The sequence below is a fragment of the Malaclemys terrapin genome, chromosome 1 (assembly GCF_027887155.1).
Source record: "Malaclemys terrapin pileata isolate rMalTer1 chromosome 1, rMalTer1.hap1, whole genome shotgun sequence".
NCBI classification, from domain to species: Eukaryota; Metazoa; Chordata; order Testudines; family Emydidae; genus Malaclemys; species Malaclemys terrapin.
Window position 1 is genome coordinate 64,172,589 of NC_071505.1, and position 27,738 is coordinate 64,200,326.

The window sequence follows — 27,738 nt, forward strand, 5'->3', positions numbered from 1 at the left end:
TCCCAGACATTTCAATGGCATCAGGAGTGGGTCTTAAGGCAATTCAGATCTAGCATTGAAATTCAGTCCAGATTCTCTGTTCTCCCCAAGCTCTACTCGGCATGCGCAGGGAGGGCAGGGTTAGTAGTAAAGGAAGATTTGAGCCACTTTTGTACTTCCCCAATTCTGGGCTCAGCCCCCAGTATAAGTTACAGTAGCCTTACTTTATGCTTGGCTGGCTATGGCCAGAATGGGCTGTTATGACAGCTGAGAATAGTCAGAACACAGCAATGTCCCTGCTTCCCACCCAAGCAGCCTACACTGCGGGTGGCAGAGCGCTATCACTCCACCTTTGTGCCACAGGCAGATTCTCTTGTTAGGAGGGAATTCCTCAATAGTCAGATCAATGAGTTTTATAACCCCATAGTGCCACAGGAGAGGATCAAATGGTCTATAATGTAACAGACAATCAGGCTCTGTATCTCTCCCTGCTGTACTGGGACATTGGTGGAGAATTCTATAATGGCATTTTTTATGTACCATCTAATCAGCAATAACCATATACAAGAGGCCGACTTTCCTGATTCTAGCTTATCTTGGTTTTGTGGTTTTAAGATAGAATTTTAGCTGTATTTTATTATTTAATCATTTGTGATTTAGACTAATAGTGGCCAAGCATTTGGAGAGATTGTGTACCGGTTTACCAGATTAAGACTTTAACTGTAACAGCCAGTGGTCAATTTGCCCAACTTCCCAGGCAGCCAGCTACCTTTCTCCTCTTCTTCTGCAGCCAGTGGCCTTCTTGCCCCACTTCCCTCCCAGTCAGTGACCTTTGCTCCTACTTCCCTTAATAATGAATCTGGGGCCACCCCTTGTGCTGAGCCCTTGTGCGCCAATAGTGTCTGCCTCCCATTCAGCTGTCTGCATTCTCATCTGCAGTGGAGCTTGAGCACTGTAAGTCCCAGAGCGGCAAGATTATCTGAGACCAGGATCTTCATATATCTGTTTTAAAAACAAATGCTTCAATGCTATTTTTTCTAAATTCCTTGTAAATAATTTACTGCTCATGACCACACAACAACACACTAGTATACATGGGATGACGGGAACATTACTCTTTCATTATTAAGGCAATGGACTGTATGGGAACAAGAGATAGGGTTAAGAAAACTCTGATTAGCTTTTCCTTCTAATCTCTCAGTATTGTATCAGTCTCTTCCAGCCAGGGTCTAGTATACTTTACTATGATGGGTGTTGAACTTGGCTGATCCTGTCCACGCCAGCATTTTCAACATTGGTTTGGAAGGAACAGCAAATGTTTGCTGCACTGCAGTGTCCACAGAACTCGATAGCAAAAGCAGCTGCCCGGCAACAGAAAGGGGCAAATGTGGCCACACAGCTGGATGGATATCCAGGTATCTGTATATAAGGAATGAAGAGAGGTCCTTGCTTTGCCTTTTAGCTGTGACCCTCGTCACTGGGTTATGCTGTCCCCCCATGCTCTCTTGTGTGCTGTTCAAAAGCCTCAGCTTGGCTCTTTTATTGACTTCTTTTATGCTTCACATTTCCTTCCAAATATGTGTGCCTATGCTTGTGGAGGTTGTTGTTGAGTGTTGCCACTTACAGTGTCATTTGTAACTGTTTCATCCTCCTCCTCCCTCTCTATAGGCCAAATCCGCAGAGATGCTGTTGCAGTTAATGTAAATTACAAGTGCTCAGCACCTCTGAAGAATTGTCTCTCTACCTGTCATTCCTAAAGTACCATCACCATAATCTAGCATGCAGCCATCAAATACACAAGATATGCAAAATTTCGTCCACAAAGATAACACACTCCTGCTCTCCGTGATCTCACCACCATTTTTCTAAGGGGAATATTCATTCTTGTTTCTTTTCCTGGAAAAAAAGCTGTCATCATTGCAGTAAGGCATATGTAGAAGTGTTTGGCACCGTGTTCTATGACAGGCTTGTTCTGATCTCCAGTTTCACTGAAGACACCATCAGCCACAGTGTGCCCATTGATCTCAGCTGTCAAGCTGGGTTGCACAGAATCTTTGAGATATCTAGGCCCCAGCCCATTGAAATATTTGAAGATTAGCACTAAAACCTTGAAATGGATGTAGAATTGCATAGGGAGCCAGATGGGAGGATCAAGCACCAATGTGATGTGCTCTTGTTGGTCGGACTTATCTAAATGGCTGTTCACTGCATAAGGAACCAGCTGACTTTTCTATGTAGCCTTCATAGTAGTCCAATGCTGAACAAATTGCAGTAGGCAAGCCTTAAAGTGGCACTGGTATTGATCACCTGATAGGAAAGAGTGCAGGCTCCTAGCTTGCTGAAACTGGAAAAAGCCATATTTCTGCTATTCGGGTGTTTTGGAGATCCAGTGAGCCCAGAAGGAGCACAAGGCTGTATCTCATCATGGCAATCAGGGCAGACATCTTCCATAAAGGTAAGACCAGAGCTCCTGCTAGTTCCTTGTTTTCCTCATATCAGCATAATTTCTTTCTTATCTGGATTGAATTTAAACTAGCTACTTTTTCACCTCAATATTTATCTTGCTCACACTTCTCTCTCTCCATATATAGTAATCCTGCACTTCTCGTGACCATTCCTTGAACTGCTGTGCTATCAGTGCGTTTTATGAGAAATGATAATGTTCCCATGGTGACTGTCATCTTGGGTGCTGCTGATGTGCAGTTTCATTGCTTGTATAAATGTTTCCACTTTTTGGCACAATTGGAGTCCTAAATGGTAGTTAGACACCAGCATTTATACAACTTTATTTAGGTTTTTTTAAAATATAACTGCCATAGAAGTAGGACTCTGTTTCAGTTTATTTTTCCTCCAGACCCTTCTCCTTTGTTCTTCTAGTTTTGCTTCAGTGTTTTCTGAGGTCTCATAGTTAAGGCTAAGATTTTGTCATGATTTTTAGTAAAAGTCATGAACAGGTCATGGGCAATAAACAAAAATTCACGAAAGCTGTGACCTGTCTGTGACTTTTGCTGCTGCAACTCCATGGTTTCCCCCACCACAGTGGTGGCGGGGAGCTGTGGGGATCCCCCTCTGCCTGCAGCAGCTGGAAGCTGCAGGCCCCCCCCCCCCTACACCCACAGTGTCTAGGAGCTGCAGGGTGACCATATTTACCAAAGAGAAAACGGGATAACCCAGCTGCTTGCCCCAGGCTCCTGCCCCCCTCCCCTCCCCATCTGGAGCTGTTGCACATCTCTGGAAATGTGAGGAGGGCCCCCTCAGAAGTCTATCACCTGTTGCTGGAACTTTGCAGGGGGTCTCTTGTCGCTTGTCGCTGCTGTCACCTGTCGCTGGAACCCTGCCAGAGCTCCTCCACTGGCTGTCAGCTCCAGAGTCTTGCAGCCCCTGTGGCTGAAGCAGAGAATGTCATGGAGGTCTCTGGAAGTCACAGATCCCTGATTCTGTGACTTCCATGACCTCCATGACATAAACCTCCTAATCATAGTTGGTACCACTGTCATCCCAACATTGTTTCAGTTCTTCCCAACCCCATCCACTTCTATTTGCCATCTCTGTCCTCTCCCCATTGGTGCCCTGACCACCTTGACGCTCTCAAGGTTTGAGCCCAGATGATGGGTTCTGCTCATCATCCAAATGCAGGTGATTGAGAATGGTTTTTTTTTGGGGGGGGGGGGAGAAGGGGGAAAATAGTTTGTAGCTGTCACCCTTTGTGAGTGTCACAGAATTGACTGCCCTCAGTCAGGCAAGTGGAGAAAGGGGGAAGGAAATTATTTCTTTGGATTAGGTACACCCCTTCCTCCACTGCCAGATAGAGAAGAGGAAGGGAGGGAGCCAGACCTTTCCTTTCTTGCCCCAGGCAGGAAGTCTCTCTCTGGCATTGGGGAAAGGGTTGCTAATTTTTGCATGGCGAGCTGCGGCCAACAGCCGCTGGCTTGCAGCTCATGTCAGGAGAGCTCTGCCTCCCCCGGGGAGACCTGCACAAACTAGGAGGCAGGAGATGGTCACCGCAGCCGCCCAGCCCAGGCCCTTGGGGAGCAAGGGAAGGAGCGGAGGGAGGGAGGGATGGGGGCGGGGAGTGGTTCCCCTTTGGGGTTGCTGGGAATTTCGGGGCGTGCCCGTGTGGCTCTTAGCTTCTGAAAGTGAAAGTGGCGGTGTTTGGGGCCAGGCGGGCGAAGAGGGAGTGGGGGTTTGGAGGGCGGGGAGGAGAAGCGGCTGGGGGCGGAGATTGCCCCTCCGGAGCTGTTTGTTCCTATCGCTCCGTGTGTGCAGGGGGAGGAGGGTCCTGGCCGGCCGCCTTCCCCCGATCTCGCTGTGATCTATGTGAGGGGATCGGGGAGCTGATGTGCCTGGGCAGGGGCGGCGGCGGCGGCGTCGCTGCTGGCGGAGGAGAAGGAGGCTAGCGGGGCTGCGGTCTGTCCGGCGGGCCCGGGCCGGGGGGATGCAGCGGAGCGTGGGCCGGAGGGGAGCTGATCGGAGAGGGAAGGCAGCCGCCGCCGCCGCCCGGAGAGGCCGAGGAGGAGCGGAGCGGAGCAGCCGTGACATGCCTTTCCCTCTGCCACCTCTCCAGCGGCCATGTTAGCCAGGAAAGCCTCGGCGAGCGCGGCTGCGGGAGCTGCCTACCCGGCGGGTAAGGAGAAGGCAGGGCGCAGAGCCCGGGAGCAGCCCGCCCGGCCAGCCGGGACACGCGGCCTTTGCTCGGGAGCCGGGGGAAAGGGCTCAGCCCGCTGCCCTCCCGGCCCCAGCGGCGCGGGGCGGCGGAACAATGATTTGCCCTGGGCCGGGGCACGGAGGGAAGCCAGCACTGGGCAGTGTTACCTCTTCGCCCAAGGGCTGCCGCTCACCCCCGGAGGGGCGCGGATCCGAGCCCGTCTCGCCGCCCTCCTCCTTCCCCCCGCAGGCTCGGGATCCCCGTGGTGGGGAGGGGGGATCTGGAAGAAGGGAAGCGGCGGAAATCGGATTGGCTGCGTGGGGGGGGGGGGGGTTCTCGGCCAGACGGCGCGGGCGGCGCCCATCCAGGCTGCGCTGCCCCTTGGCATGTGCCCGGCGGCGGGGTCCATCGCGGCCGCAGGGCTGCGCTTGGCTGACAAGCTCCGAGCACACGCGGGGCCCGATCCCGGTCCTTCCTGCTCCCTCCGCTGTGCCACGTTTGCGGGCCGCTTCCCAGGGCTTTCAGCGTCTGCAAAACAGAGTCTGGCGGTGGCAGGAGGCTTCCCCTCCTTTCCCAGCCTCCGTGCTGTCAGCCAAGTCCGCCCCACCGGGCTCCTCTCCTCGCTCACCGTCTGCTCTCTCTTCCTCTGCAGGCAGGGGAGGGGAAAGTGGCCGCCAGCTGCAGTCTTCCCCGGGCATCGGAGCCGGGGGATCCCGGACGGGAGCTGGGACCGGCCCGCCATCACCCATCGCCTTGCCGCCGCTTAGGTCCAGCAACACCGCCCACACGGTGAGAGCCGGGAATGGTGGGGGCAGGGGGCAAAGGCCTGGCTTGATCTATTTGCAGCGACCCTGTGCAGGCCATAGGACCCTCCCCATCCTCCCCGTGATGCCTGGGGATTTGCAGCGCCAGAGCATGTTCATTCTCAAAATACAATAACTTCCCACCAGCCGCCCCCCCTTCGTATTAATAGAAATAAATGTGCTAGGTGCAGTCAGGCTGCCAGCCAGCCCGTCTGCCAGAGAGCTGTGAATGAGACTAGAAAGGACAGAAGCCAGTAGGATCCCTATTAATTATCCTGCCTGTCTCATCATGTCTCATTATTCCTATTACCAGCCTGGTTTCAACAGGTATGCTAATGGGGCTGAGGGTACTTTTTTGAGTCACTTGGAACTTTGCATGGTTGGGATAGAATCCCTGGCCTCCATGAGTCCTTTGTGAAGGGGTAAGGGTGGGGGAGGTGAGGAGGAGGAGGGTTTACCAGGTTGTTATCTGTAAAATGAATAATGCATAAACACTGCTCATTTCATTTTAAAGGGTCTGGTTAAATGTTGCGTGACTGGTTTTGAAGCTGGCACCTTGCATGGATTTTCATGGAAGGTCTGTGCTGGTACATGTGTTCCCATGAAATGACATTGTTTTGAAAATGAGGTTAGTCACTGTCATTAGAGGACGGCCTTTACCTATGGTGGGAAATGAAATCTGCTCTTTCCTCATTTGTCTGATTAGCTCAGGCTAGGTCTACACTACCCGCCTGAATTGGCAGGTAGAAATCGATCTCTCGGGGATCGAATTATCGCGTCTCGTCGGGACGTGACAATCGATCCCCGAATCGACGCTCTTACTCCACCAGCGGAGGTGGGAGTAAGCGCCGTCGACAGGAAGCCGCGGAGGTCGATTTTGCCGCCGTCCTCACAGCGGGGTAAGTCGGCTCCGATAGGTCGAATTCAGCTACGCTATTCACGTAGCTGAATTTGCGTATCTTAAATCGACTCCCCCCCCCAGTGAAGACCTGCCCTCAGACTGATAGCTCTTTCCCAGGGTAACAACTATTACTGAATTCAGGGGCAGTAAGTGGAGGAAAGACTGACACAGCTGCTGCAGCACAGTACCTAAAGAAGCATGTGCCGCCTGACCTGAAGGAGATTTATATTTTTCAGGTCTCTTATCTTCCAGTTCTAGCTAATCCCGTTGGAATGGAAATTCACAAGTGTAGCACTATTTATGGATGCAAGAGGGCATATCTCTCCTTAATGTGTGACTGAGTGGATAGGCAGGGCTATCTGATTATATATTCGCACTAAATATCTCATGTTTTTATTGCATAGATTTTAAATGGGTGAAAAATGTATCATTTAAAAAACATTGCTAGAATATTTTGCTTTGAGCTAATGATTACTTTATTGGATGCTCACATGCTATCTTGGTAAACATATGGCAGAGCTTTAAACTATAATGTGATTATGGGCTGATGGAAGGTGAAACTGCATTTGGATATTACGGTTGCACTGACTTTCTATGCTTTTGTGTTAAAAGCATCGGCCATTTACAATAAGAATAGTCTTTTTTAATGAAATAATACATTTAGGGTGCACTGAAAAAGAATGTGTGATCATCTACAAATTGTGTCTGCAAACGCAAAATCAATATCACTATACACATAAAATACAGTATGTGACCACAAATACAAATGCCAAATTTTATTCTGAGTTACACATATGTGAATGAGTTGAAGTGCTGATTGAGTTAAAAAGAATTAGAGGCAGTTTTTAAAATTTCCTTTTAAGAACAGAACATAAGATATAATAACAAAAAACATAAGTAATGATTGTGAAGACTCGTGTGTCCATTCTTGTAGAGCCCCCTGGACTTAATTGGGGCTCTGCATGAGCATATAGTGATCCACTTGCATAGTTCTACTTACAGAGTTGGGACATAGTCTTGACAGTACAGACCCCCAATCTGGTGGGGGGTTTTAATGCACAAGGGTGGCCAAGCACCGGTATTGTTAGTTTTCGGGTCCTTATAACTTCTGATTTTAGAATCTGTGCTTTTGGGATATAGGTTCTACCACACACAACATATTTAGCCTTGAATACTGTTTTAGAAATATTGCAGGCTGTCTCTTTGAATTTTGTAGGTTGTTATTTTGTGGTTGGTAGAAGATGCTAACATAACTTTTTATAGTAAGAATCAGATGTGACATTAGAATAGTGGATTGTAACTTTAAAACCCATTTGGATATGTCTGTTAAATGATCATTCTAGGAACAGTAGTCCCAGTGACCTAGTTAACACTGACTGACTAAAATCCCTTTAATTTTATGTTCCACTGTTTCCTCAAATCCGTCATGTCTAAAATGGAACTTCTCATCTTTCTATCTGAACTGTTCTCCCTCCCTCTATCTGTTTACTTAAATGGCCCCCATCACAACAGTGTCTGAGTGCCTCCCAAGTAACTAAAAATAAAAATAACAATCTCTCCCTTTTGCCTTCCCAGACTGTAGGAGAAGTAGCTTGGCTAGTTTACTGGGTTTGAGTGTGTTGTGTATATGAAGACTTTATCAAAGGAAGAAATGAGTTTTGCATTTAATTCTGAAAGTGAAGAGGTCCATTGTCATGCTTACCTCTTACAGGAATGAGTTAAGTAATCTAGGTCCAACTCCTGTCAAAATTCTGTCTCCCACCTTGTTGGTCAACAATTTAATTGTTGCTGTAGTATAGCTTCTTGGGGGATCATGGTCAGAGAAGTAGAGGTGTGAAGATGAGGACAGAGGTTGTGTAATCATGGCAATCTGTGTTGCTAACCAGACAGGCTGCTGTGTATGCACCAGGTAGAGGTGCGTTTTTTTTTGTTTTTTGTTTTGTTTATAAAGAGTGCGTGGCTTCCTCCTAATTCTTTCCTTCTCCATTTCCACTGATACTGGCACTGTCTTTCTGGTCAGTTAGGCTCAAAAACATGGGAGCATCACTGATTCCTCTTTGTCCTTCTCTTTTCCAAAATCTGCCCTTTCCTCTCTATTCCTTACTTTCAAAATCCTTCCTTTCTCGCCTAAACTACTGTAACTTTTTCTCTTCAGTCTCTCATCTCTCCACTGTTGTATCCAATCAACATGCTGCAACAAAGATAATCTTCCTTACCTGCTGCCCTCATCATGTAAATCCCCACCCCTCTGTGAGTCTGTTGGAATTATTAATATAGAATACTGCCACAATGCCAGTTTCACCATAAATTCCTTTATTAAATCTAATGGCTGAATAGTAGTTCTACAATTGCTCTAAACATGTCTAAAAAGCCTAAATTAAATGCAGTTTAATACATCCGTACAATAACAAGCATTTATGAGCATTTGATCATAATACTCACAAAAGGGCTAACCTTAGGGGTGCTTGGACCCATTCTGGTCAGCTCCAACTTGATCAGGCTGCTATTATCAATGAACCCTTAAAGAGTTCACCCTTTATCAAACAAGTGATGTCATTGTTTCTAACTTAGCTAAAAACCAGGTTGTGGCCAGTTTGGAGTTATTGCTGGTTCAACACACACAATCCTTCCGTATTATTTATTATGCCTCATAGAAGGAAGAAAAGGCCACAATTATCTTATCAGTTACCTTTCAGGTCCAGTTTTTCCAATTAGGCTATATTCTTTCAAGGCCTTCCTATTACTGCCAACAGACTGAACCTTACATGACCTTATATATTCATTTCGAACTAATTCAACCCTTTGTGTCCTACAGGGTCCATCTACCAGCTTCTTATCTCTGCCCTCTGCCCCCATCTACATCTGTGCTTTTATTACCTGTTGCACCCACTCTTGTACACTCCACTCTGCCAGCTTCTCCTGTATTACTGCAATTCTTTGTCTCCTTCTCCCAGTACCGAGGACTGGATTGACCTTCCTTCTACAATGCATCAAGCAACTTTGTTCTCCTTCTTCATGACTCTCCTCAAATTTCCCTCTTTCTAGTTAGCTTTCCATTACTGAACATCTTCCATCTACGCCCTATTCTTTTGCCTCAACTCATAATCCTAACATTTAACTTAAATCACAGTATAACAGAGGTTCCCAAACTGTGGGTCCATGAAGAGCTGATTGGTCACATGCTGCTAACTGTCCTTGCTAAATCTCATTAAGACAGCTGAAAATACATTACTGTCCTACTTTTACTTTTCCATATAATCAGTTACTCTCATTGCCACAATTGCTCATGTTATGTGAATTTCAGTGGAAATGTCTGTACAATCATGAATGAGAAGAGAAACATTCGTAAGACAGTCTCTTTATTAAGATGGGTCCATGCTATGAAAATTGTGTGTGCTTTAAATATATCTAATACTAAGTGCAAGCTCTTCAGGGCAGACACTTTGTCTTAGATCTGTAAAACACATGATAATAATCAAAAGCATTTCAATAATGCTGCTAAATTGGTATAATATTGGCTAATAAGGAGATATTTTTAGAAGTTATGAAGCACAGAAGCACTTGAATCCATCTATCAAAAAAAAAAAAAAAGGCATTCATACATATGCATACTTGTGTTGCAAGCAGCTAAATGAGCACTGAAGTGTGCTACACCTGATACCCATATGTCTCTGGTGTGTTATGAGCAAAAAGGCTGAAAGCCAAGTGCCTTGACCTAACCTAGAGAGAAGAGTATGTTGTGTAACAGTCTTTCTAAAAGTATTTTATTGCTTTTACAAAATGTCCCCCCCCACACACCTATTTTTGCAACATCAGATTGACAAATCCTGGTTCTACTTGATATCATCTCTACAATCAGAGCCTTTGTCAGCCCATCATATCGCTTGTTTAATATGATTCACTTTATCATTTTGAGGTTCTGATGACAACATAAACTGTTGTTTGGGCTTTGGTGGAATTAATTCATTGTAAATAATTATAGCACAACTATTTCCTTTGCATGGTTTTATAGGGTACAGCGCCTGAGACCAAGTGAGATTAACAACTGAAGATGAAAAATAATTCCCTCTGTGTTGACTACATAGAGCACCACATTGCTACTAGGAAATGCAATTAGCAAGTGAAAATGCCAGGAAGATTTATGGACTACTATGGAGAAGGCTTATACCTGATCCTACCGTGATGGGCCGAATAGAAAATCCTAAAATAGATTTATGTATTGACTGGGTATCGTCCACACATGTATAACCGATTGCTAATCAGTCCCATTTGGTTTTAAACACTGGACACAATTTATACTATTAAAGTATTTTACAACTAGTATAGTTGTGGTAGAACAGTTTGTGGTAGAACAGTTTCCCTTGAAACCTCTTGTCCAAACCTCTTGTCCTCACACATTGATACATTTAAGAAACATACATTTATTTTGGGCTGAATTTTTCCGTGATGGGTCTCTATTTGAAGGGGATATGTGGATGTTTTGTACCCCATCCTACCCATTTCCATAACATGAACAAATAAAGGTTTGCAGCAGCCAATTTAGAATTATGAAATGGTAAAGAGAGAAAACATTTTTACTTTTATTTTTTTCTCTTTTGTAATTTATATTCCCAAATAACTCAAGCAGAGGAATTTTTCAACTTCAGGCATGATATGTAGATAAATGTTTAGTGAACACTGTGTGCTTTGATAAGTGTGAGAAGAAATGTCCTATAAAAAAAGTTATGACTTTGAAAATGTGTGTAGGAAAACATACTATTAAGATGTATATGCTGCACAGGTATATGCAGATGTATAGCTCGGTAGCTGTTTGGTTACAGGAATTTACAAACTCATCTGCAGAAGCAGAAGGAGTTTATAAACCTCTCAGGATTACACTGTCAGATGAAATGATTGTGAGTGCAACAAGCAGTTCACTGCTGGACTACGAAGTGTATAGCCCCTTATAGCTCCACAGGCCCATTAAGTGTGGTTCATTGAACTTACAAGCTTCACTAGGGAAGCCTGTAAGTTCTACAAGTCTGATCTTGAAAAAAATATCCAGCACCTACTATCCAGAGAATTATACCTGCTAGGCCAGGGTTCGGCAACCTTTCAAAGAAGAAGAGCCATTTTTTTGTTTTTGTCTTTGATCAAAATATTTCGAGAGCCGCATCACACGCAAAGCTACTTGTAGAGTTAGAATTTATCAACTAATAATAAACAAACATATTAAAGCTATTACTAGTCACCAATACTTTTAATGTGACTTCTGCTGTTGGACATCTTTAGAGAGTTGCTCAATGTTCGGTGAATATGCCGTTATTTTCATTTTCAAGCTGGACTCAAGACTAACATCTTGCATTTGGTTCCTCAGTTTGTTTTTGATGAAATTCATGTTGGAAAACACTTGTTCACAGACATACATTGAACTGAAGACTGAGAGAAGCCCAAATTCGTACTTCTTCAGCTGACTGTATGTATCCGGTAGACAATTCCAAACGTTGAATATAATCTGTCTTGCCATTTAAGATCGTCCATTTCAGACCACTTGGGTTGTAGCCCCAGGGTGGATTTCTGCCTTTCCAGATTTTCAAGTTCAGGGACAAGATCTTTCAATTTTGAATTCCATAAATCCTTGTCTTGCAAGTCCATTAATTCAAGTTCAAATTGCGCTCAGTCGATTCCTGCAAATTCTAAAAAATTCAATGCAGAAGTGTCAGCTTCAAGCGGTTTCAACAGAAATGACAAAGTGGACTTTTCCCTTCTGAATTCGTGAAATTGGTCAGCAAATGCAACCTGCATTTTGATGACTGTTTCTGCAAGGAACCTAACGTCAATGTCACAGTCATTTGTTTGTTTGTATTGCTTCAGTGTTGGGAAATGCACTAACATGCCCATCAAAATGTCCCTTACAAACAAAGGCAGTTTTCGTTCAAATGGAAGAACTTCTTCCAAAACCGAATTTGCAGTATTTCCTTTTCCCTGTAGCTTCCGATTCAACACGTTTAAATGAGAAGTTAAATCCACCATGAAATTGAATTTCTGCAGCCAGTGAGGATCCGTTAGTGCTGCATATTTAAGGCCCTTTTCTTGGAGGAACACCCTAATTTCCTCAAGACATGATGCAAACCTCATCAGGACTGCACCTCTGGAAAGCCATCTTATCTTGTTACACATGAGAAGATCAGAATATTGGCTGTTAACTTCTTGAAGAAGCTCGCAAAACTGCCCATGATTGAGAGCGCTTGCCATTATTTTGTTAACAATCTGCACGACCATTTCCATTACTTTAGAGATGTCCTCTGGAAATGTTTGTGCTCACAGTGCCTCCTGGTGGATTATGTAGTGAAATGAAATTACATCGTGCTCCATACTTTTTTTAAGTAAAAAAAACAAATCTTTGTGTGCCCCCTTCATGCTTGGTGCTCCATCTGTAGCAATAGGAATTATTCTGTTGATGTCAATATCTTTTTGTTTCAGACATTCAGTGACAGCAGATGCAATATCTTCGTCCTGAGTTTGTCCTTTGAGTGGCAATAACGTGATCAACTCTTCTTGAGGACCTTGATCATTAACATATCTGCCGAGTAAGGCAACCTGAATGATGTCATTCACATCGCACGTCTCATCGCAGGCAATAGAAAAACCTGGTGCTGATCTAATGTCACTAACCTACTGGCTGATTACGTCTACGGCCATCTTAATAGTTCTGTCCTTTACAGTCTTCGCAGATAATGGCATTTCTCTAATTTTCTTAACTATTTCATCTTTGTTTCTAAAATCGCCAAAGAGGTGCTTGGATGTTTTAATGAAACATTCTTTTACATATTCTCCATCTGTGAATGGTTTTCCTCGTTTTACAATTTCTTGAGCTGCCATGAAACTAGCAGTAGTGGTTCCACTTGGTGCCTTCATCCATTTAGCAAACGTACATCTTGTTTGCTCTGCTTTGCGTCGGAGCTCCTCTACTGCTTTTTTCCTCTCATCACCAGCTGGATAAGTTTCAGCAAACGTCCAATGTTTCTTTTCAAAATGTCTTTGTAGGTTTGATTTCTTATTGTTGGACAGTTTTTTGTTGAAAATGGAGCACAACCGGAGTTCAGCTGAACTCGCTATAAAAGCGTAAGATTCAGTCCAATCATTTTGAAATTCTCAAGAAGCAGCTGAGTGAAAACTGAATGACTGCTCAGCAGCAGCTTAAATACTATCTAGAATCCAATGAGAAGCAGTAAAAAAAACTGAGCAGTCTTGGTAGTTTCATTCATCTGCTTAGAAAACCTATGTGCAGCAGGAGAAACACTGAAACTGCCTAAAGGCTCAGGAAGGCAGAACTATATTGTTTAAGATTTGGAAAGCTTATCTGAAAGCTTCATTAGGAAACAATTTCTACTCACTACTGGTGGTGAGTGGATAAATTGATTTGTTTTTTTAACTCCTGGTATAAGACAAATAACTACAGTTCAAAGAATGTACATCCTGTAGTGAAACCTACAGTAGTTGTAAAATGCATAAGCCAAATAGTCCTTAAATCCAGGAGAATCAAATTAAAAAACTAAAATGAATTCAAGGTTTAGATTGTGGCATTGAGCACTTAAAGAAATTCTGAGAGAGATGGTTTCTTCCTCAACACCATCTCAGTCTCATTGCTCATAAGTAGTATTTTCTACTCCTGTCTTAAGTATGTTCTGGTTTTGTTGTTAATGTGTATCATAAAATGTGGTTGAATTAATGTTGCAGAAGAAATCTTTACTTCGATTTCTTGGCTTTAGTATTTGCAACCTGCACTTTGCACTAATGCCACATTTTTATGTGATTCTTATTTATACAGTCTTTTAATTCTACATATTCTGAACCCTTCCCCGCAGCCCTCTCCCAAACCCAAGAAACCTTCTAAGTAATTTAGTGCTTGTGAAATATGCCTTCCTGATAGCTCTGTGGACTGAAGTCCTCTCTTTACCCACCAAAGAAGTATAGCATGCTCAGGAACAGAGCAGCATTTCAGACCCTGCCACACCAATATTCTTCAAACATGACCTGGAGGAATTGTCCGGAGGGTTCACAGGGCAGTTAAGTCTTCTTGGTGGTTTAATTCATGGTGTTTCTGAGAATTTAAGCAAGGGAGGTAGTTAGTTCAATATTCTATATCTCTCCACTATGCTTGAATGATACAAGCTCCTTTGCTCTGAATGCCAGTGTGTTGTAAAACTTCATTTAAGATCAGTCAGATTTGATTGCCCAGGCCCAAATGGCTTTGCAAATAAACATGTGCAGTCAAGTTACAATCTTGAAATAAAATAGACCTGTTATTAGATAAATAGACCTGTTATTAGATCTGAGTCACAATGTATGTAGAAAAACAATAAACTCAGCAGAAAGAATCCCCAGGAACTCTAGAGATTTTCATATTATGAAAACTTAAGATGTGCAAACTGAAAGAATATCATCAAAACATAAAGCTTGCATCCAGGTTGTCTGCTTTTTGGGAAACGAATGATTTTACAAAGAAATGTCTGTCATATTAGAGTAAAACCCTTAATAAAATAATGTAATATGCTAACGGTGCACTACATGGGGGATTTTCTCCTGGGGAAGCCCTTTCCTCTGCAGTTAAAACATTGCCTGAAATCAGAGTTTACTCTAGTCATTTCTGAATTTCATTTTAACGTTAGTGCACTTTTAGTTAGTGATTTGGCATAAATTTTGAGGCCGATAAGTCAGGTAGTGAGATGGTAGGAGAATTCTTCACACATTTGTGTAAGACCAAGCTGAAAGAATGATGAGTTATTTCTATTACAGTAAAATTTAGAGGCCTCAACCAAGAGTGGTATTCCATTTTGTCTATTGGTGCAGTGTACAAACACGTGGTAAAAGACAGTCCATGCTCTGAGTAGCTTACACTCTAAATAGACAAGCAGTCAAAGAGTGGAAGAAAGGAAGTATTTCCTTCCTATTTTACAGATGCGGAATTGAGGCATCAAAGAGATTAAAGGAAATCTGTGGTAGAGCTGGAAGATCTCCAAAGTCCCAGTCCATTGCTTTAACTGCAAAACCATCTTTCCTCTCTGTTCTACTTTTTAGTGTCTGTTACTGGTAAAAACTGAAAGTTTGTTATTGACAAGATTTTGTCAAGACATTCACCCAGTAATCTTTGTCCAGTACATTAATGGAAAACTAACCAAAGACAATGCCTTTATTTTGTTTATGTCCCACATGAGTAATATCACAGTGGTAGTCTGGCATTCTGGTTTGACTAATATTTTTTAAATGAATCAGTGAGTATCATTCACAGCCCATGTCTTGATATTGGAGTTGTGAAATTGACTTCAAAGATTGATATGGTTGTGTTAATGATTTAGAACCCGTATTTGTAAATGAATCTTAAACACTTAGGGTTGCATATCATTAGCTTCACTATTTTATCCTTGCAAGTTTTTCCAATAAATTAATGTAGAAAAATCAGACCCCACGTTGTTATAACTGATATATCCAAGGTCATTACAGGCAGGAATGAAGAAGATGCATTTCAGTTCTTAAGGCCTCTTTGTCAGAAGTACTGAGCATCCCACAACTTCACTTGAAGTCATTGGGAGTTGTGGGCTCTGAGACCACTTAAAAATCAGGTCCTTAGAACCAAGCTCATCCCACAAGTAACTCCATTGACTACATTTTTATTATTGTAATTTGAATTAATTAGTTACATTAAAACTTAGTTTTGTTACCCTTTTACTCTAAGACTCAAATTTATTCTTCCATTGACTTCAGTTGAGTTACTCTAAGGATGAATTTGAATTGTAAAGTTACAGAAAGTTATTTTTTATTTTAATCATTTTACTTTACAGCTTGAAATTAATGTATTTACAGATTGTTTAAGGCCCTTTTTACGAGAGAGAATATCCTCCACATAGAGCAAATGAGAAATTAAAAAGATATCAGTGTTAGGAACAAGGGTTTGCTTATATATTTCTTGTTTCTCTGTTATGTAAATAGTTGCTTTTCACAACTCTGATCACATATTTTATTGTTTGAAAATGGTTGAGATTCATGCTTAGTCCATCATACAATCTATAAAAAAACAAAACGTAATTTCTAAAACCAGTCCTAATTTTTTTAATTACAGAGAGTGGAAAATAGATTTTGATTGTACGCTCTTTGAGGCATGGATTTTTTTTTTTATGGTTTAGTGTTTGTACAGTGTCCAGCACTCAATCCTGATAGGTGCTATAGTAATACAAATACAATACTCAGTTCGGCAAATTGCTTAAGCATGTGCTTTAAGTCCGGTTGATGTAAGTGCATTGCGGAATTGTGGCTATAGACTCTATAAATGTTAAACTCAATCTCTTGCACTTTCATAACATCCAGATTTTTTTTCTTTTGAAATGTCAAAACTCATTCCCTTCAGTTTAAAATTGTACGTGACAGCTTTTGTCCCGCACCAAATTTTGGAAGGAGTTAAAATCCTGATTTTTAACGATTTGTAGAGGTGGGGGAACTACAAGTGCCTTATCAATAGAAGTTCCTCCAGATGATGTGAATCTCAAGCACAACTGAAACTGCTACTTTGTATTCTCTGAAGTCAAGTTTATTTTCCCTCCAGCATATTTTTTGATATTACTGGGCTGTTGCCTTACAGATTCTCTGAAGAAATTATTAGCCCATGATAGTACCATACCCTTGTTTGCCTTGTTGCAAACCTCTTATTTGTTTGCCTTGTTACAAACCTCTTATTGAAATGGTCATGACAGTGAGGAAAGTCTAGAACAGGGGTCGGCAACCTTTCAGAAGCGGTGTGCCGAGTCTTCATTTATTCACTGTAATTTAAGATTTCACGTGCCAGTAATATGTTTTAACATTTTTAGGTCTCTTTCTATTAGTCTATAATATATAACTAAACTATTGCATCTGAAGAAGTGAGGTTCTTACCCACAAAAGCTTATGCTCCCAGTACTTCTGTTAGTCTTAAAGGTGCCACAGGACCCTCTGTAACTAAACTATTGTTATATGTAAAGTAAATAAGGTTTTTAAAATGTTTAAGAAGCTTCATTTAAAACTAAAATAAAATGCAGAGCCCCCCGGATCGAGTGCCACTGAAAATCAGCTCGCGTGCTGCCTTCGGCACGCATGCCATAGGTTGCCTACCCCTGGTCTAGAAGTATAAGAGATTCTAAGATCTTTAAAATGTGACCAGTAACGAAAGATATCATGGGATATTGGTCATATGTTTAATCTAGCTGTAAGTAGCTTTAGAAAAATGGTTAATTTAAGTAAATTCGGCCTGGTGGGGGATAGAAGAAGGAATTTTGAAACATTAAAAAAAGTGTGGAACTGAATGTTCTAATTGGAAAAATATTGTTTTGAATTTTAGGTTGGAGGCAATAAGCACACAATGAATGAGCACCTGCATGTTGGTAGCCACGGACAGATTCAGGTTCAACAGCTGTTTGAAGATAATAGCAACAAGAGGACAGTTCTAACAACACAACCAAATGGGCTTGCAGCAGTAAGCAAATCTGGATTGTCAGTGGTACCGGACAGACAGATAGACAGTGCTCATAGACGACAGGGGAGCTCCAGTTCTTTAAAATCGACAGATGGAACAGGGAAGGTGAAAGCCTCCTTTATGACACCAGAGCAAGCAATGAAGCAATACATGCAAAAACTAACAACCTTTGAGCATCATGAAATTTTCAATTACCCTGAAATATACTTTTTGGGTCCAAATGCAAAGAAGCGGCCAGGTGTGATTGGAGGTCCAAACAATTCTGGTTATGATGATGACCAGGGGTCTTACGTGCAAGTACCCCATGATCATATTGCATACAGGTATGAGGTCCTGAAAGTAATAGGGAAAGGAAGTTTTGGGCAAGTTGTGAAGGCTTATGATCACAAGACCCATCAACATGTGGCGTTAAAAATGGTGAGAAATGAAAAACGTTTCCACCGCCAAGCCGCAGAAGAAATTAGAATTCTGGAGCACCTAAGGAAACAGGATAAGGATAACAACATGAATGTTATTCACATGCTGGAAAACTTTACATTCCGCAGCCATATCTGCATGACATTTGAGTTGCTGAGCATGAATCTTTACGAGCTAATAAAGAAAAACAAATTTCAGGGCTTCAGCCTGCCATTGGTCCGTAAGTTTGCCCACTCTATTTTACAGTGCTTAGATGCTTTGCACAAAAATAGAATCATTCACTGTGACCTTAAACCAGAGAACATTCTGTTGAAGCAACAGGGTAGAAGTGGTATTAAAGTTATTGATTTTGGCTCTAGTTGTTATGAGCATCAACGTGTCTATACTTACATTCAGTCACGTTTCTACCGTGCTCCGGAAGTGATCCTGGGTGCTCGTTATGGGATGCCTATCGATATGTGGAGCTTGGGCTGCATTCTAGCAGAGCTTTTAACAGGTTACCCGCTCTTACCTGGAGAAGATGAAGGGGACCAACTGGCTTGTATGATAGAGCTACTGGGCATGCCCTCCCAAAAACTACTGGATTCATCCAAACGAGCCAAAAATTTTGTGAGCTCTAAAGGTTATCCCCGTTATTGTACCATTACCACGTTGTCTGATGGTTCTATAATACTCAATGGTGGCCGCTCCCGAAGGGGAAAATTGCGTGGCCCACCAGAGAGCCGAGAGTGGGGGAACGCGTTAAAGGGATGTGATGATCCCCTCTTCCTTGACTTCTTAAAACAGTGTTTAGAGTGGGATCCTGCTATACGTATGACACCCAGCCAGGCTTTACGGCATCCCTGGCTTAGGAGACGTTTGCCAAAGCCTCCAACTGGAGAGAAGACATCGGCAAAACGAATAACAGAAAGCACTGGTGCTATAACGTCAATTTCCAAGTTACCTCCAACATCAAGTTCGGCTTCAAAACTTAGGACTAATTTGGCACAGATGACAGATGCCAATGGGAATATTCAGCAGAGAACAGTGTTGCCAAAACTCGTTAGCTGAGTTTGAATAACCCAATGCTGGTCATACGAGAATTCTACATTGCTGGGCCTTATTCGTAAGAAATAGTAGCTCAGATTTTTATTTGCTCAATAACTTTATTCATTTGTATCTTTTCAGCACTCATTTTAAATGTAAGAAATGTTGATTTTGTTTTTATAAAAATATGGGGACAATGCTTTAAGTTTTTATACTTATTTTTAAAAGTGTTTGTTTTCTAAAGTACAATTAGCCTTACTGTAATTAGTGTGGTACAGTAATAAACATCAGTGGCAGGCCACTGGTTACAACACAACTGTCATGCATTACAGCTTAGTGTCAAAGGTGTTAACCATTTTTTTCCGCATGGTCCATATTAGTTTTCCCTTGGGCAGAGGTGAAAGTGGGCCGGTACAGGGTACCGGCCCGTACACAGCTGACATTAAAGCGCTTTAACATCACTGTCCATTTTGCCCCACCCCCACCCCCCCACGGGCCGCCAACGGGGGAGCAAAAGGGGCAGCTGCCCCAGAGCCTGGTGATTTAAAAGGGCCAGGGGCTCCTGGCTTCCGCTACTGCAGCAGCGGCCAGAGCTCCAGGCCCTTTAAATTGCCACTGGAGCCCCGGGTGGTGCAGGCCAGGCAGTGTGGAAGAGCTGTCTGTGGGAGGCTGACCCCTCCAGTCCCGCCCCTTCCACCTGAGGCCCTGGCCCTTCTGGGGGCCCAGAGCCAGGCCCCTGTACTGGTAAATCTTTTATCTTACTTTCACCCCTGTCCTTGGGTTAGATTTGCAATACTCTTCCTTCTCTGAATTCATTTACAGATATAGGTCCTGATCCTACAAACACTTACACAAGTGCTTAATTTGATGCCGGTGGGTCTAGTCACATGAGTACAGTCAAGCACCTGTGGAAGTGTTTGCAGAATTGGGGCCATAGCATGTTTTCATTTTCCATATAGTAGCTTCGAAAAAATGATATTTTGTAACAATGATATAGCTACATCCTATAGATTTTTTGAAAAGAAAAAACAACATTAATGATTAAAACAAATGTTCAAATGTAAGTCAAAAAAAAAAAGAAGAAGCCATGTCCAGCACTAAAATTGACATTCATACTATGTATAAAAGAGAGAGATGAGCAGACAGTGGGAGGATAAATGAAGGTGGGAATACGTGTGTTCCTCTAAAACTTAACATGACAGATGAGCTACTTTCTATAGATGAAATTATATAAAGCAAAATATTTTGCACATAATTTTAGGTGTACAACCTATATTCATGTTTGGTTTCCTTTTTTTCTCATGTTTTCTTCTCTCACTGCTTAAGTGTAGCTAGCCCTCCCTATATCACACATTCAGAGCTGTTTCCTCTGTCATTTTCATACTGTATCTTCCAGACTGTTAATGCAACACAAATTTCACAGATTTTTTTTCCAGATAATCTGTCTGATGGATTATGAATTCTTTGGCACATTTTAACTTCAGAGCAAATCAGTGTACAATGGCAAATGTTGTTTTGCTCCTTCAAGATAACTATTAATTTTTAGAAAACAAGACACCAGACAAGAAAACCACTAACCTGAAGATTGTTAATTGTGAGCATCTGCAAGTGTTAATTGTTTCCTCAATGGAATGATTGGAAGACATAAACTTAATCAGTGAAAGAAACTGATGCACTACATCTCTAAGGGAAAAAACATTAAGGAAAAGATAAGTAGTTTGAATTAATCTTTAGCATGGTAGCTGAAGAGAACTTTGAAGGAACAGTAGAAATTTAAGTAGATTTGTGTTTGTGTGTTTTTTTGTTTTGTTTTTTTTTAAAACTGCACTCAGAGAAGGAAGATAATCTTTTTCAATGAGTGATCGCTAGAGTTAGGATGAGAATGGTGACACATGTAATATGTTTTCACTAGTAACAGTTTGTAAAATCAGTATTATGTAACAAGCAATGACCGTGATCTACCTTGGATGTATAAAGTACATGAAAAGGAAATTTTGAAGAAAGTAGAACATAATCTAGAAGGATTTGCGGATGTCAGAACAAGAAGTTTGGGTGGGTTGCATAAAACTTCAATAACTTTATTAAAACAATGTTTATATGCACCGATTGCATTAAATTACTTGTAAAAGTTATTAAAAATACTTAAAGCATGGTCCCCAGAGAGGCCAAGAAAGTTTCCGGTTAAGTTCTCATTCATATTCATTCAGATTTTTCATTTAAAAAGAAAGCAACGTACGTTTTATTTAACTTAAGATTCTGGGGGCGGGGTATGGAAAAGAAATGGCACTATTCTCAGGAAACATATAATACAACTATTTGCCAAAAAGTCAGTACACAAAGAAATCCTGAAAATTAATTCCTGATAAAGGTTGGTGTTTATTGATGATTGATAACTTTAAACATTCGAACACTGATAAACTAATTTTTCTTACTATATTTTTAAAATTATAGTTTCCTGCCTCTAGTCAAATTTTAAATTATTTAGAAAGTGTTAAATGTAAACAATTTTATACAATATGTGGAAGTGCAATATATAAACATGTATGGAATCATATTCAAAAATGAAATATAATACAAATAGGTAACAGTGGCTTCTGGAATCTAAATATCTGGTGATTGACAATTGGTAATTTCTAGGTCTGGAAAAACATTTATTTACATGTAAAATAAACCAGTTAAGCTCCTACCCCCCAGCTGTTTAGGAAATCAGCAAGGGATAAAACAGGAATTCCATTATGTTAGAAAAAATTATTTCCCCCCATATATTTTTTAAATTAAACATTGGAACCTGTTCTTGCCTTTAATGTAAATTTAAGGTGAAAATATGCATAATGTTCTTGGGTCATTAGTAGACTAAAACCACTACATTTTATTTTTCATGTAACTGGTTTTTTAAATGCCAATAATGCATTTGTGATTGACATTATTCATAAATGCTACCGGAAACTTTTAAGCCAAAATATAGTGTGCGGAGCTATTTTTAACCCAAATACAGTAAACTTCCTCTACATTTAAAAGAGCAGCTATATTATGGATTTTAGTGATATAGCTCTTGTTATTGTAGCTTATTTATAAATGTAAAAAGGGGGGGGGGGAAGAAACTGATATTGCCTCTTGCTTTGATGTGATTTAATGATAAGGGCTCTGATAATTAGGCTGATAGAAGTGGCTTGGAAACAGTGCTTAGTCTCACATGTTACCATTGTCTAGAGATGTCTGAGCTATTTTCAGATTTAGTAATAGCACAGTGTTGTCTTGTCTTTGGTTGCAGTCTCATTTGGCTCAGTTTCATGCACCACTGGAGTGTTCATTACCACTTAAGTGTATTGGAACAACAGAGTGATGCAAGATGTGTAGATTAACAACACAGGATAAATTGTGCTCTTGGTGTTAACAATGTGCCTTTTGTTATAAATGCCATGTTGTAGGGCAGACATCTTGGCCTCTTTAACCCTTTGAATACTAGATAATAAGGATGAAATCTATTTTTAAATGCTATATCTATCTTAAAACATCCTGTTCGTTTTCAAGGCCTTAATAGAAAACATAAGGCAATCACACTATGTTGGATAAAACATTCTGTTATTGTAGTAACTTCTATGTTGCTTAAGGGGTTAAAGATGGCACTTCATGGTTAGTTGTATCTTAACATCAGACTGATTTTTTTAATATGTTTTTGTTATGGTAACACTAGCAGAAATCAACTGTATTTGTAAAAATTTACCTCAAACTGTTTAATTTTATAGTGTGATTTAATCCCAGGGCATTTGGTATGAACCAAAGTGCATTCCTTTTATATGTGCCTGGCTCTAATAAAGATGGCCAGGGATTTTTACAATTTGGGTGCAAGGCACTTAAGCCACTTTTAACTTGGTGGGTGGTTTGGAGTGATAAAGGACTCCATAAGAATGTTAAAACACTTTAGACATAAGTAGCATTGGGCTATATTTGAATCTTTAGGAACGTGTGTGCATTATTTTATACTCTCCATTTTTGTAACATTTTTTTTTCCCCATCAAGAATATTTCTGGCAAGTAGGAGACTTTCTTTCTTTTTTTTTTAATTCTTGCTGTCAGTAAAGATTTTAATATTGCCCAACTTGATGCTGCGGTAGCATTTAAATAAAAAAAAAAGCATTTGTGAATTATTGTTTGTAGGGGCTTGTACATCTCTGCTACAAATTGTAATTACTCGGCTCAACTGCTACAATTACGTCTAAGCAGTAGCTTGGGTTTGTATTGAGCAACGACTTAGACACGTGACTGTAATATGCTGCAACTGTGTGTACTGAAAACGTGAAAAATGATTGAATGTGGACTGTGTATATATGTTTGTATAATTTTCTGTGAGATGCTGCTGTCGCCACTTAACATTAAATATGTTGTAGTGGATTTTAATCCTAGTGGCCAGTTTTATGATACTGTATGTATTGTACAGCTGATGACAGGAGTAAGACTGTTTTGAAGCATATTTGTTACAGTTTATTGTTGTGGCCAGAGATCATTTCAGAATAAAACTTTATGTCCTACTTTTCCTTTTTCTACTGCAGTTTGCGTTTTGTCTGACCGTAAGGAGCCCTTGGAATGCTGGCATTTCCTAGACAAATAAAGGCCTTTTCCTGTGCCCATTGAAGTCAATGGCAAAGTGCCCTTTATCTTCAGCAGTGCAGTACAAGGCCTAAGGCCAAGATCCTCAAAGGTATTTAGGTGCCTAACTCTCACTGATTGAGTTAGGCACCTTAATACCTTTGAGGATCTGGGCCTAAATGCTTAGTGGGACCTATATACAGTATCTGCACATTAATGGAGCCTGATTTTTGTTGTTTTTTTCACAGCCCTTAAATATTGTCCAAAGGCAGCTTTTGGCTTGAAATTTCTAATATTCATCTCGAGAGCTGGAGTATAATTTTTAAAATGATTTTTAAAGTCAAGTTGTTGCCACACTCCAAAGAAAATATGTCTTTGATGAAAGTTTTGCCTGTATAAAGAAGGCAGGACTTGGTCTTTAGTTGCATTTAAAAACTATTTGCAATTAATTTTAATGTTTTCTGTGATTGTCATAAGTCTTTTATGAAAACAAATCTATTTTTTCTTTTTTTCAAAACTTCCAGTAAAAAATAAATGTCAGACTCAGTTATGGGATTGGTAAACATGACAACAAACAGATATTGGAGACTCTGCACGAGTGTATTTGTCAGTCTTTGCAGAGAGACCGATGTATTCCTCAGTGCTAAATGTGTGTTTGGGGCCAAATTCTGCTCTTAGTTAAATTGGTGTTAATCCAGAATAACTTTATTCTTCAATGCCAGATTATATGGGTCCCCAATTACAGTTAATGGGCCAAATTCTCTTCTCAACTACACCTTTGTATATCCAGGGTAACTTCATTGAAGAAAGACACTGGTATAACAGAATAAACTGACATTGAGGGCCTGTGGAATTGGATGGCACTTTTAGTACCCTTTTCTCACTGTGGCTGGGGTATTTCTGCAACATACTAAAGTAATTTCTGCAATAGGACAATGAATGCATAGAAATCTAAATGCCAATTAAATTAAGTGTATATTCCCAAATTCACATAACCAATTCCAATACAATTTTATAGTATAAGAGTAAAAATAAATCTTTGTAAATAACAGGTAGAAGTTCACCATTTGGTCCATCTCCATGCTCTTTTGGAGTCAGGACAGATGCTGCATTTCATTTTAAAGGATTCCCTTTTCCTCGTAAATGCATTGCCTTTCCTTTATTCTTCCTTCCCCCAGCCCTGTATCCTTCTGTGCAAACTCCTCTCTGTATCTGCTACTTCTGCTTATTCATGTAATATGTTACTACATATTAAACAGCATTTTCAATACAAGCAGTAAAGTCGCAAGAACAGGAGGGGAAAATGTCATTATATAGCTGTATAAATGTGCATGGCACTTCAGCAGCTGAGTTACACGTACGTATTTCCTATGGCTGCGTCTATCTTTGCAATACTTTCCGTGGCCAGGTAACTGTGGTGTACTATTGGTACTGATTATAATTCTCTAGGTTTCCTATACATTGATCCAAATAAAGAATATAAGAAGCATATATTCATGATGTTACAGGACAGCATTCGTCAATGTGTGCTGCTGCTGCTTTCCTTTTAAATTCCATTTTGACTCTAAGTTTTAAGACCTTTTTTCAATATTCGGAATCAGCTTAAAGTTGTCCCTTATCCTATTTCAAAACATGACAAGAAAGGCTAATGGTCTGGTCAAGCAGGTCAGGGAGGGCTGTCTGTGCAGAGGGTGAGGTGTGCGGAAAGGCACAAAGACATTGATAGGAGAAAAACAGACAGTTGTGTTTGAGGTCAGTGTTTCCTATGGAAATAAATGTGGTATAACAAATTCCGCTTTATGGCTTCATTGCAGGATCAGGTAAGACTACTAGATGCGGCTGAGATAGGATCAACCTTAAATAAAGATAAATATTTGAAAACGATTTCTGACTCAACTATTTCAGTTTAAAAGTGTCTTTAACATTAGCATTACTGCTCTGCTTTTGAGGCTTGACATTTTAAATCCTACGCTAATAATTAAAGGATAATTTTAAAGTGTGTGATTTTTTTTTATGCTAAACTTCATAACATTGTTATAACTTTCCTTTAAAAATGTAATTGTTATTCATGATACAGACAAGGTGGGTGAGGTAAGATATTTATTGGACCAACTTCTGTAATGATACTGTTAGCACAATCTTCTGCTTAATATTTTGAAGTTACGGGAGGAAGAGTATAATTCCTTTAGTTTCAAGTACTGTGTAATCAAGGTCTCATAGGGACTATTGTAGAGAGGAATGGAAATCTTGAGATTCAGCACAGGACTTATTCAGAGAATCTGGATTTTGTTCCTGGCTCTATCGAAGTCTTCTTCTGTAACTCTTGGAAACTCAAATTCCTTGTGCCATTTTCCCTCTTTACATGGCGGGCAGGGGTTGTTTTTAAGAAATACTTTCAGACCTCGTGTGGACATTGTGAGGCTTGAGTCTTCACTAAATTTAAAGCACTCTGAGATCCGGAATGGAGGGCACTGTAAAAATAATATTTATTACGTTTTGTTCTGACTACAAACAGAAGATGATCCTTATGGGTGGCTATATCTAAGTTATTACTAACATCTGCTAGCTAAACACCTCCAAATTTTGGAGAAATTCAAATCCAACCTCTGGGCCACATCTTTCATTGTCCAGATCCCTGCAGGAGGTGCCCAAGAACCAGTTTATGAGACTGCATGTATTTATAACTTTGAGGAAAAAGGTGGAGGCCACTGAAATGAGGGAAGGCAAAATCACCTCACCTGCTGGAGGTTCAGGATACACTCTGTGATGGTAAAAAGTGCCTTTGATAAACTGTTGGGTCTCACAGTCTGACCACAGAGCTGACTGTCAGGAATTACTGTCAGCTTTGACACTAGCTTCCTTGTTATCTTAGGCAGGTCCCTTAACTACTCTGCTTTGGCTTTCCTATCTGTAACCTAGGCACAATAATACCCACTGTATTAGGTATGAGGTGCATGGAAGTGCTATATGGAATGATTGTAAAATGAGCTCAATGTAAGTGGTGAGTATGAGCTTTTTTTATTAATAAGGTTGGCTTAAAGAAAACTAATGATTCTCCTGCTGAGATTTTTTTAAAAATAAGTCCCCTTTTCCTACAAAGTGTTGTGCATGTGTGAACCTCTTAGTCCATGCAGGGCTCCATTGACATCAAGAGGGCTCAGTGTGGGCACAGGAGTCAGCCCTTGTGCAATGCATTGTAGGATTGGGGCCCAAAGGCCTATGTGTGAAGCATTAACCCCTAAACATTTTGCTGCAAGCTGGTAGAGGTATCCATGCCACAAAGCATAGCAGTTAACAAGCCTTATTCTAAAAGCTATGGGCCAAAGTCTGTCCTTAGGTACGCTAATGAAGATCTGGAAAATCTCTATTGATTGATGCTGTTGACCATAAGATAAGAAGTCATAGTGGCCTGGGGTCTATTTAACAAATAATTTGAATAAGAAGACAAAAATAACAAGAACATATTTTCCCAAGCTAATATGTGCAAAAATGGCAAGTAAACCACCCAAATTGAAATACCACTTTAAAAAAATAAAAATATGTGAGGTTCCTCTTTAAGCCTGGATCCTGCAAACTCTTGTGCATGTACTTAGCTTGTCTCACATGAGTAGTCACATTGGCTCTAATGTCATATTCCTTCCAGTTCTCCAGTCATCCAGAGTGTCTTCCCAGGTGGGGTGTGTTTGGGGGGCGGGGGAAATCAGGTAGACACAATATGAACACTAAAAGCAAGCGGAATGTATTATTATTGTTTAAAAAACCACAGGCTTTCTTTATAACACTTGAAGCAGAAATGAGCACAACCTCATTTTCCTCCCCTCCCATTGCAGGACACCTTGACGTTTCAGAATAAGTACAGTATCATTACATTTATGCTGCATGCCAAAGAAAACTACACC

The 27,738-nt window shown here is 40.9% G+C and overlaps 1 protein-coding gene and 2 long non-coding RNA genes across 4 annotated transcripts; 2 read left to right on the forward strand and 1 right to left on the reverse strand.

Moving 5' to 3' along the window:
• Window positions 1-1,040: 1,040 nt before the first annotated feature.
• Window positions 1,041-5,330, reverse strand: LOC128835982 (uncharacterized). 2 transcript variants are annotated; one of them, XR_008444722.1, is made up of 3 exons: window positions 5,253-5,330; window positions 3,249-3,366; window positions 1,041-2,729 (listed from the first exon to the last, which is right to left on the reverse strand). It is a non-coding gene; the product is annotated as an uncharacterized LOC128835982 (long non-coding RNA). The 2 variants fall into 2 exon arrangements; XR_008444721.1 differs by lacking the exon at window positions 5,253-5,330 and adding an exon at window positions 4,792-4,996.
• On the forward strand, window positions 3,692-23,786 carry DYRK2 (dual specificity tyrosine phosphorylation regulated kinase 2). The gene is made up of 3 exons (XM_054025935.1): window positions 3,692-4,603; window positions 5,277-5,413; window positions 17,676-23,786. The coding sequence occupies exons 1-3, from the start codon at window positions 4,549-4,551 to the stop codon at window positions 19,275-19,277; spliced, it is 1,794 nt and encodes a 597-aa protein (XP_053881910.1). The 5' UTR covers window positions 3,692-4,548; the 3' UTR covers window positions 19,278-23,786.
• LOC128835987 (uncharacterized) lies at window positions 5,943-10,648 on the forward strand. The gene is made up of 2 exons (XR_008444724.1): window positions 5,943-6,004; window positions 10,341-10,648. It is a non-coding gene; the product is annotated as an uncharacterized LOC128835987 (long non-coding RNA).
• Window positions 23,787-27,738: the final 3,952 nt, after the last annotated feature.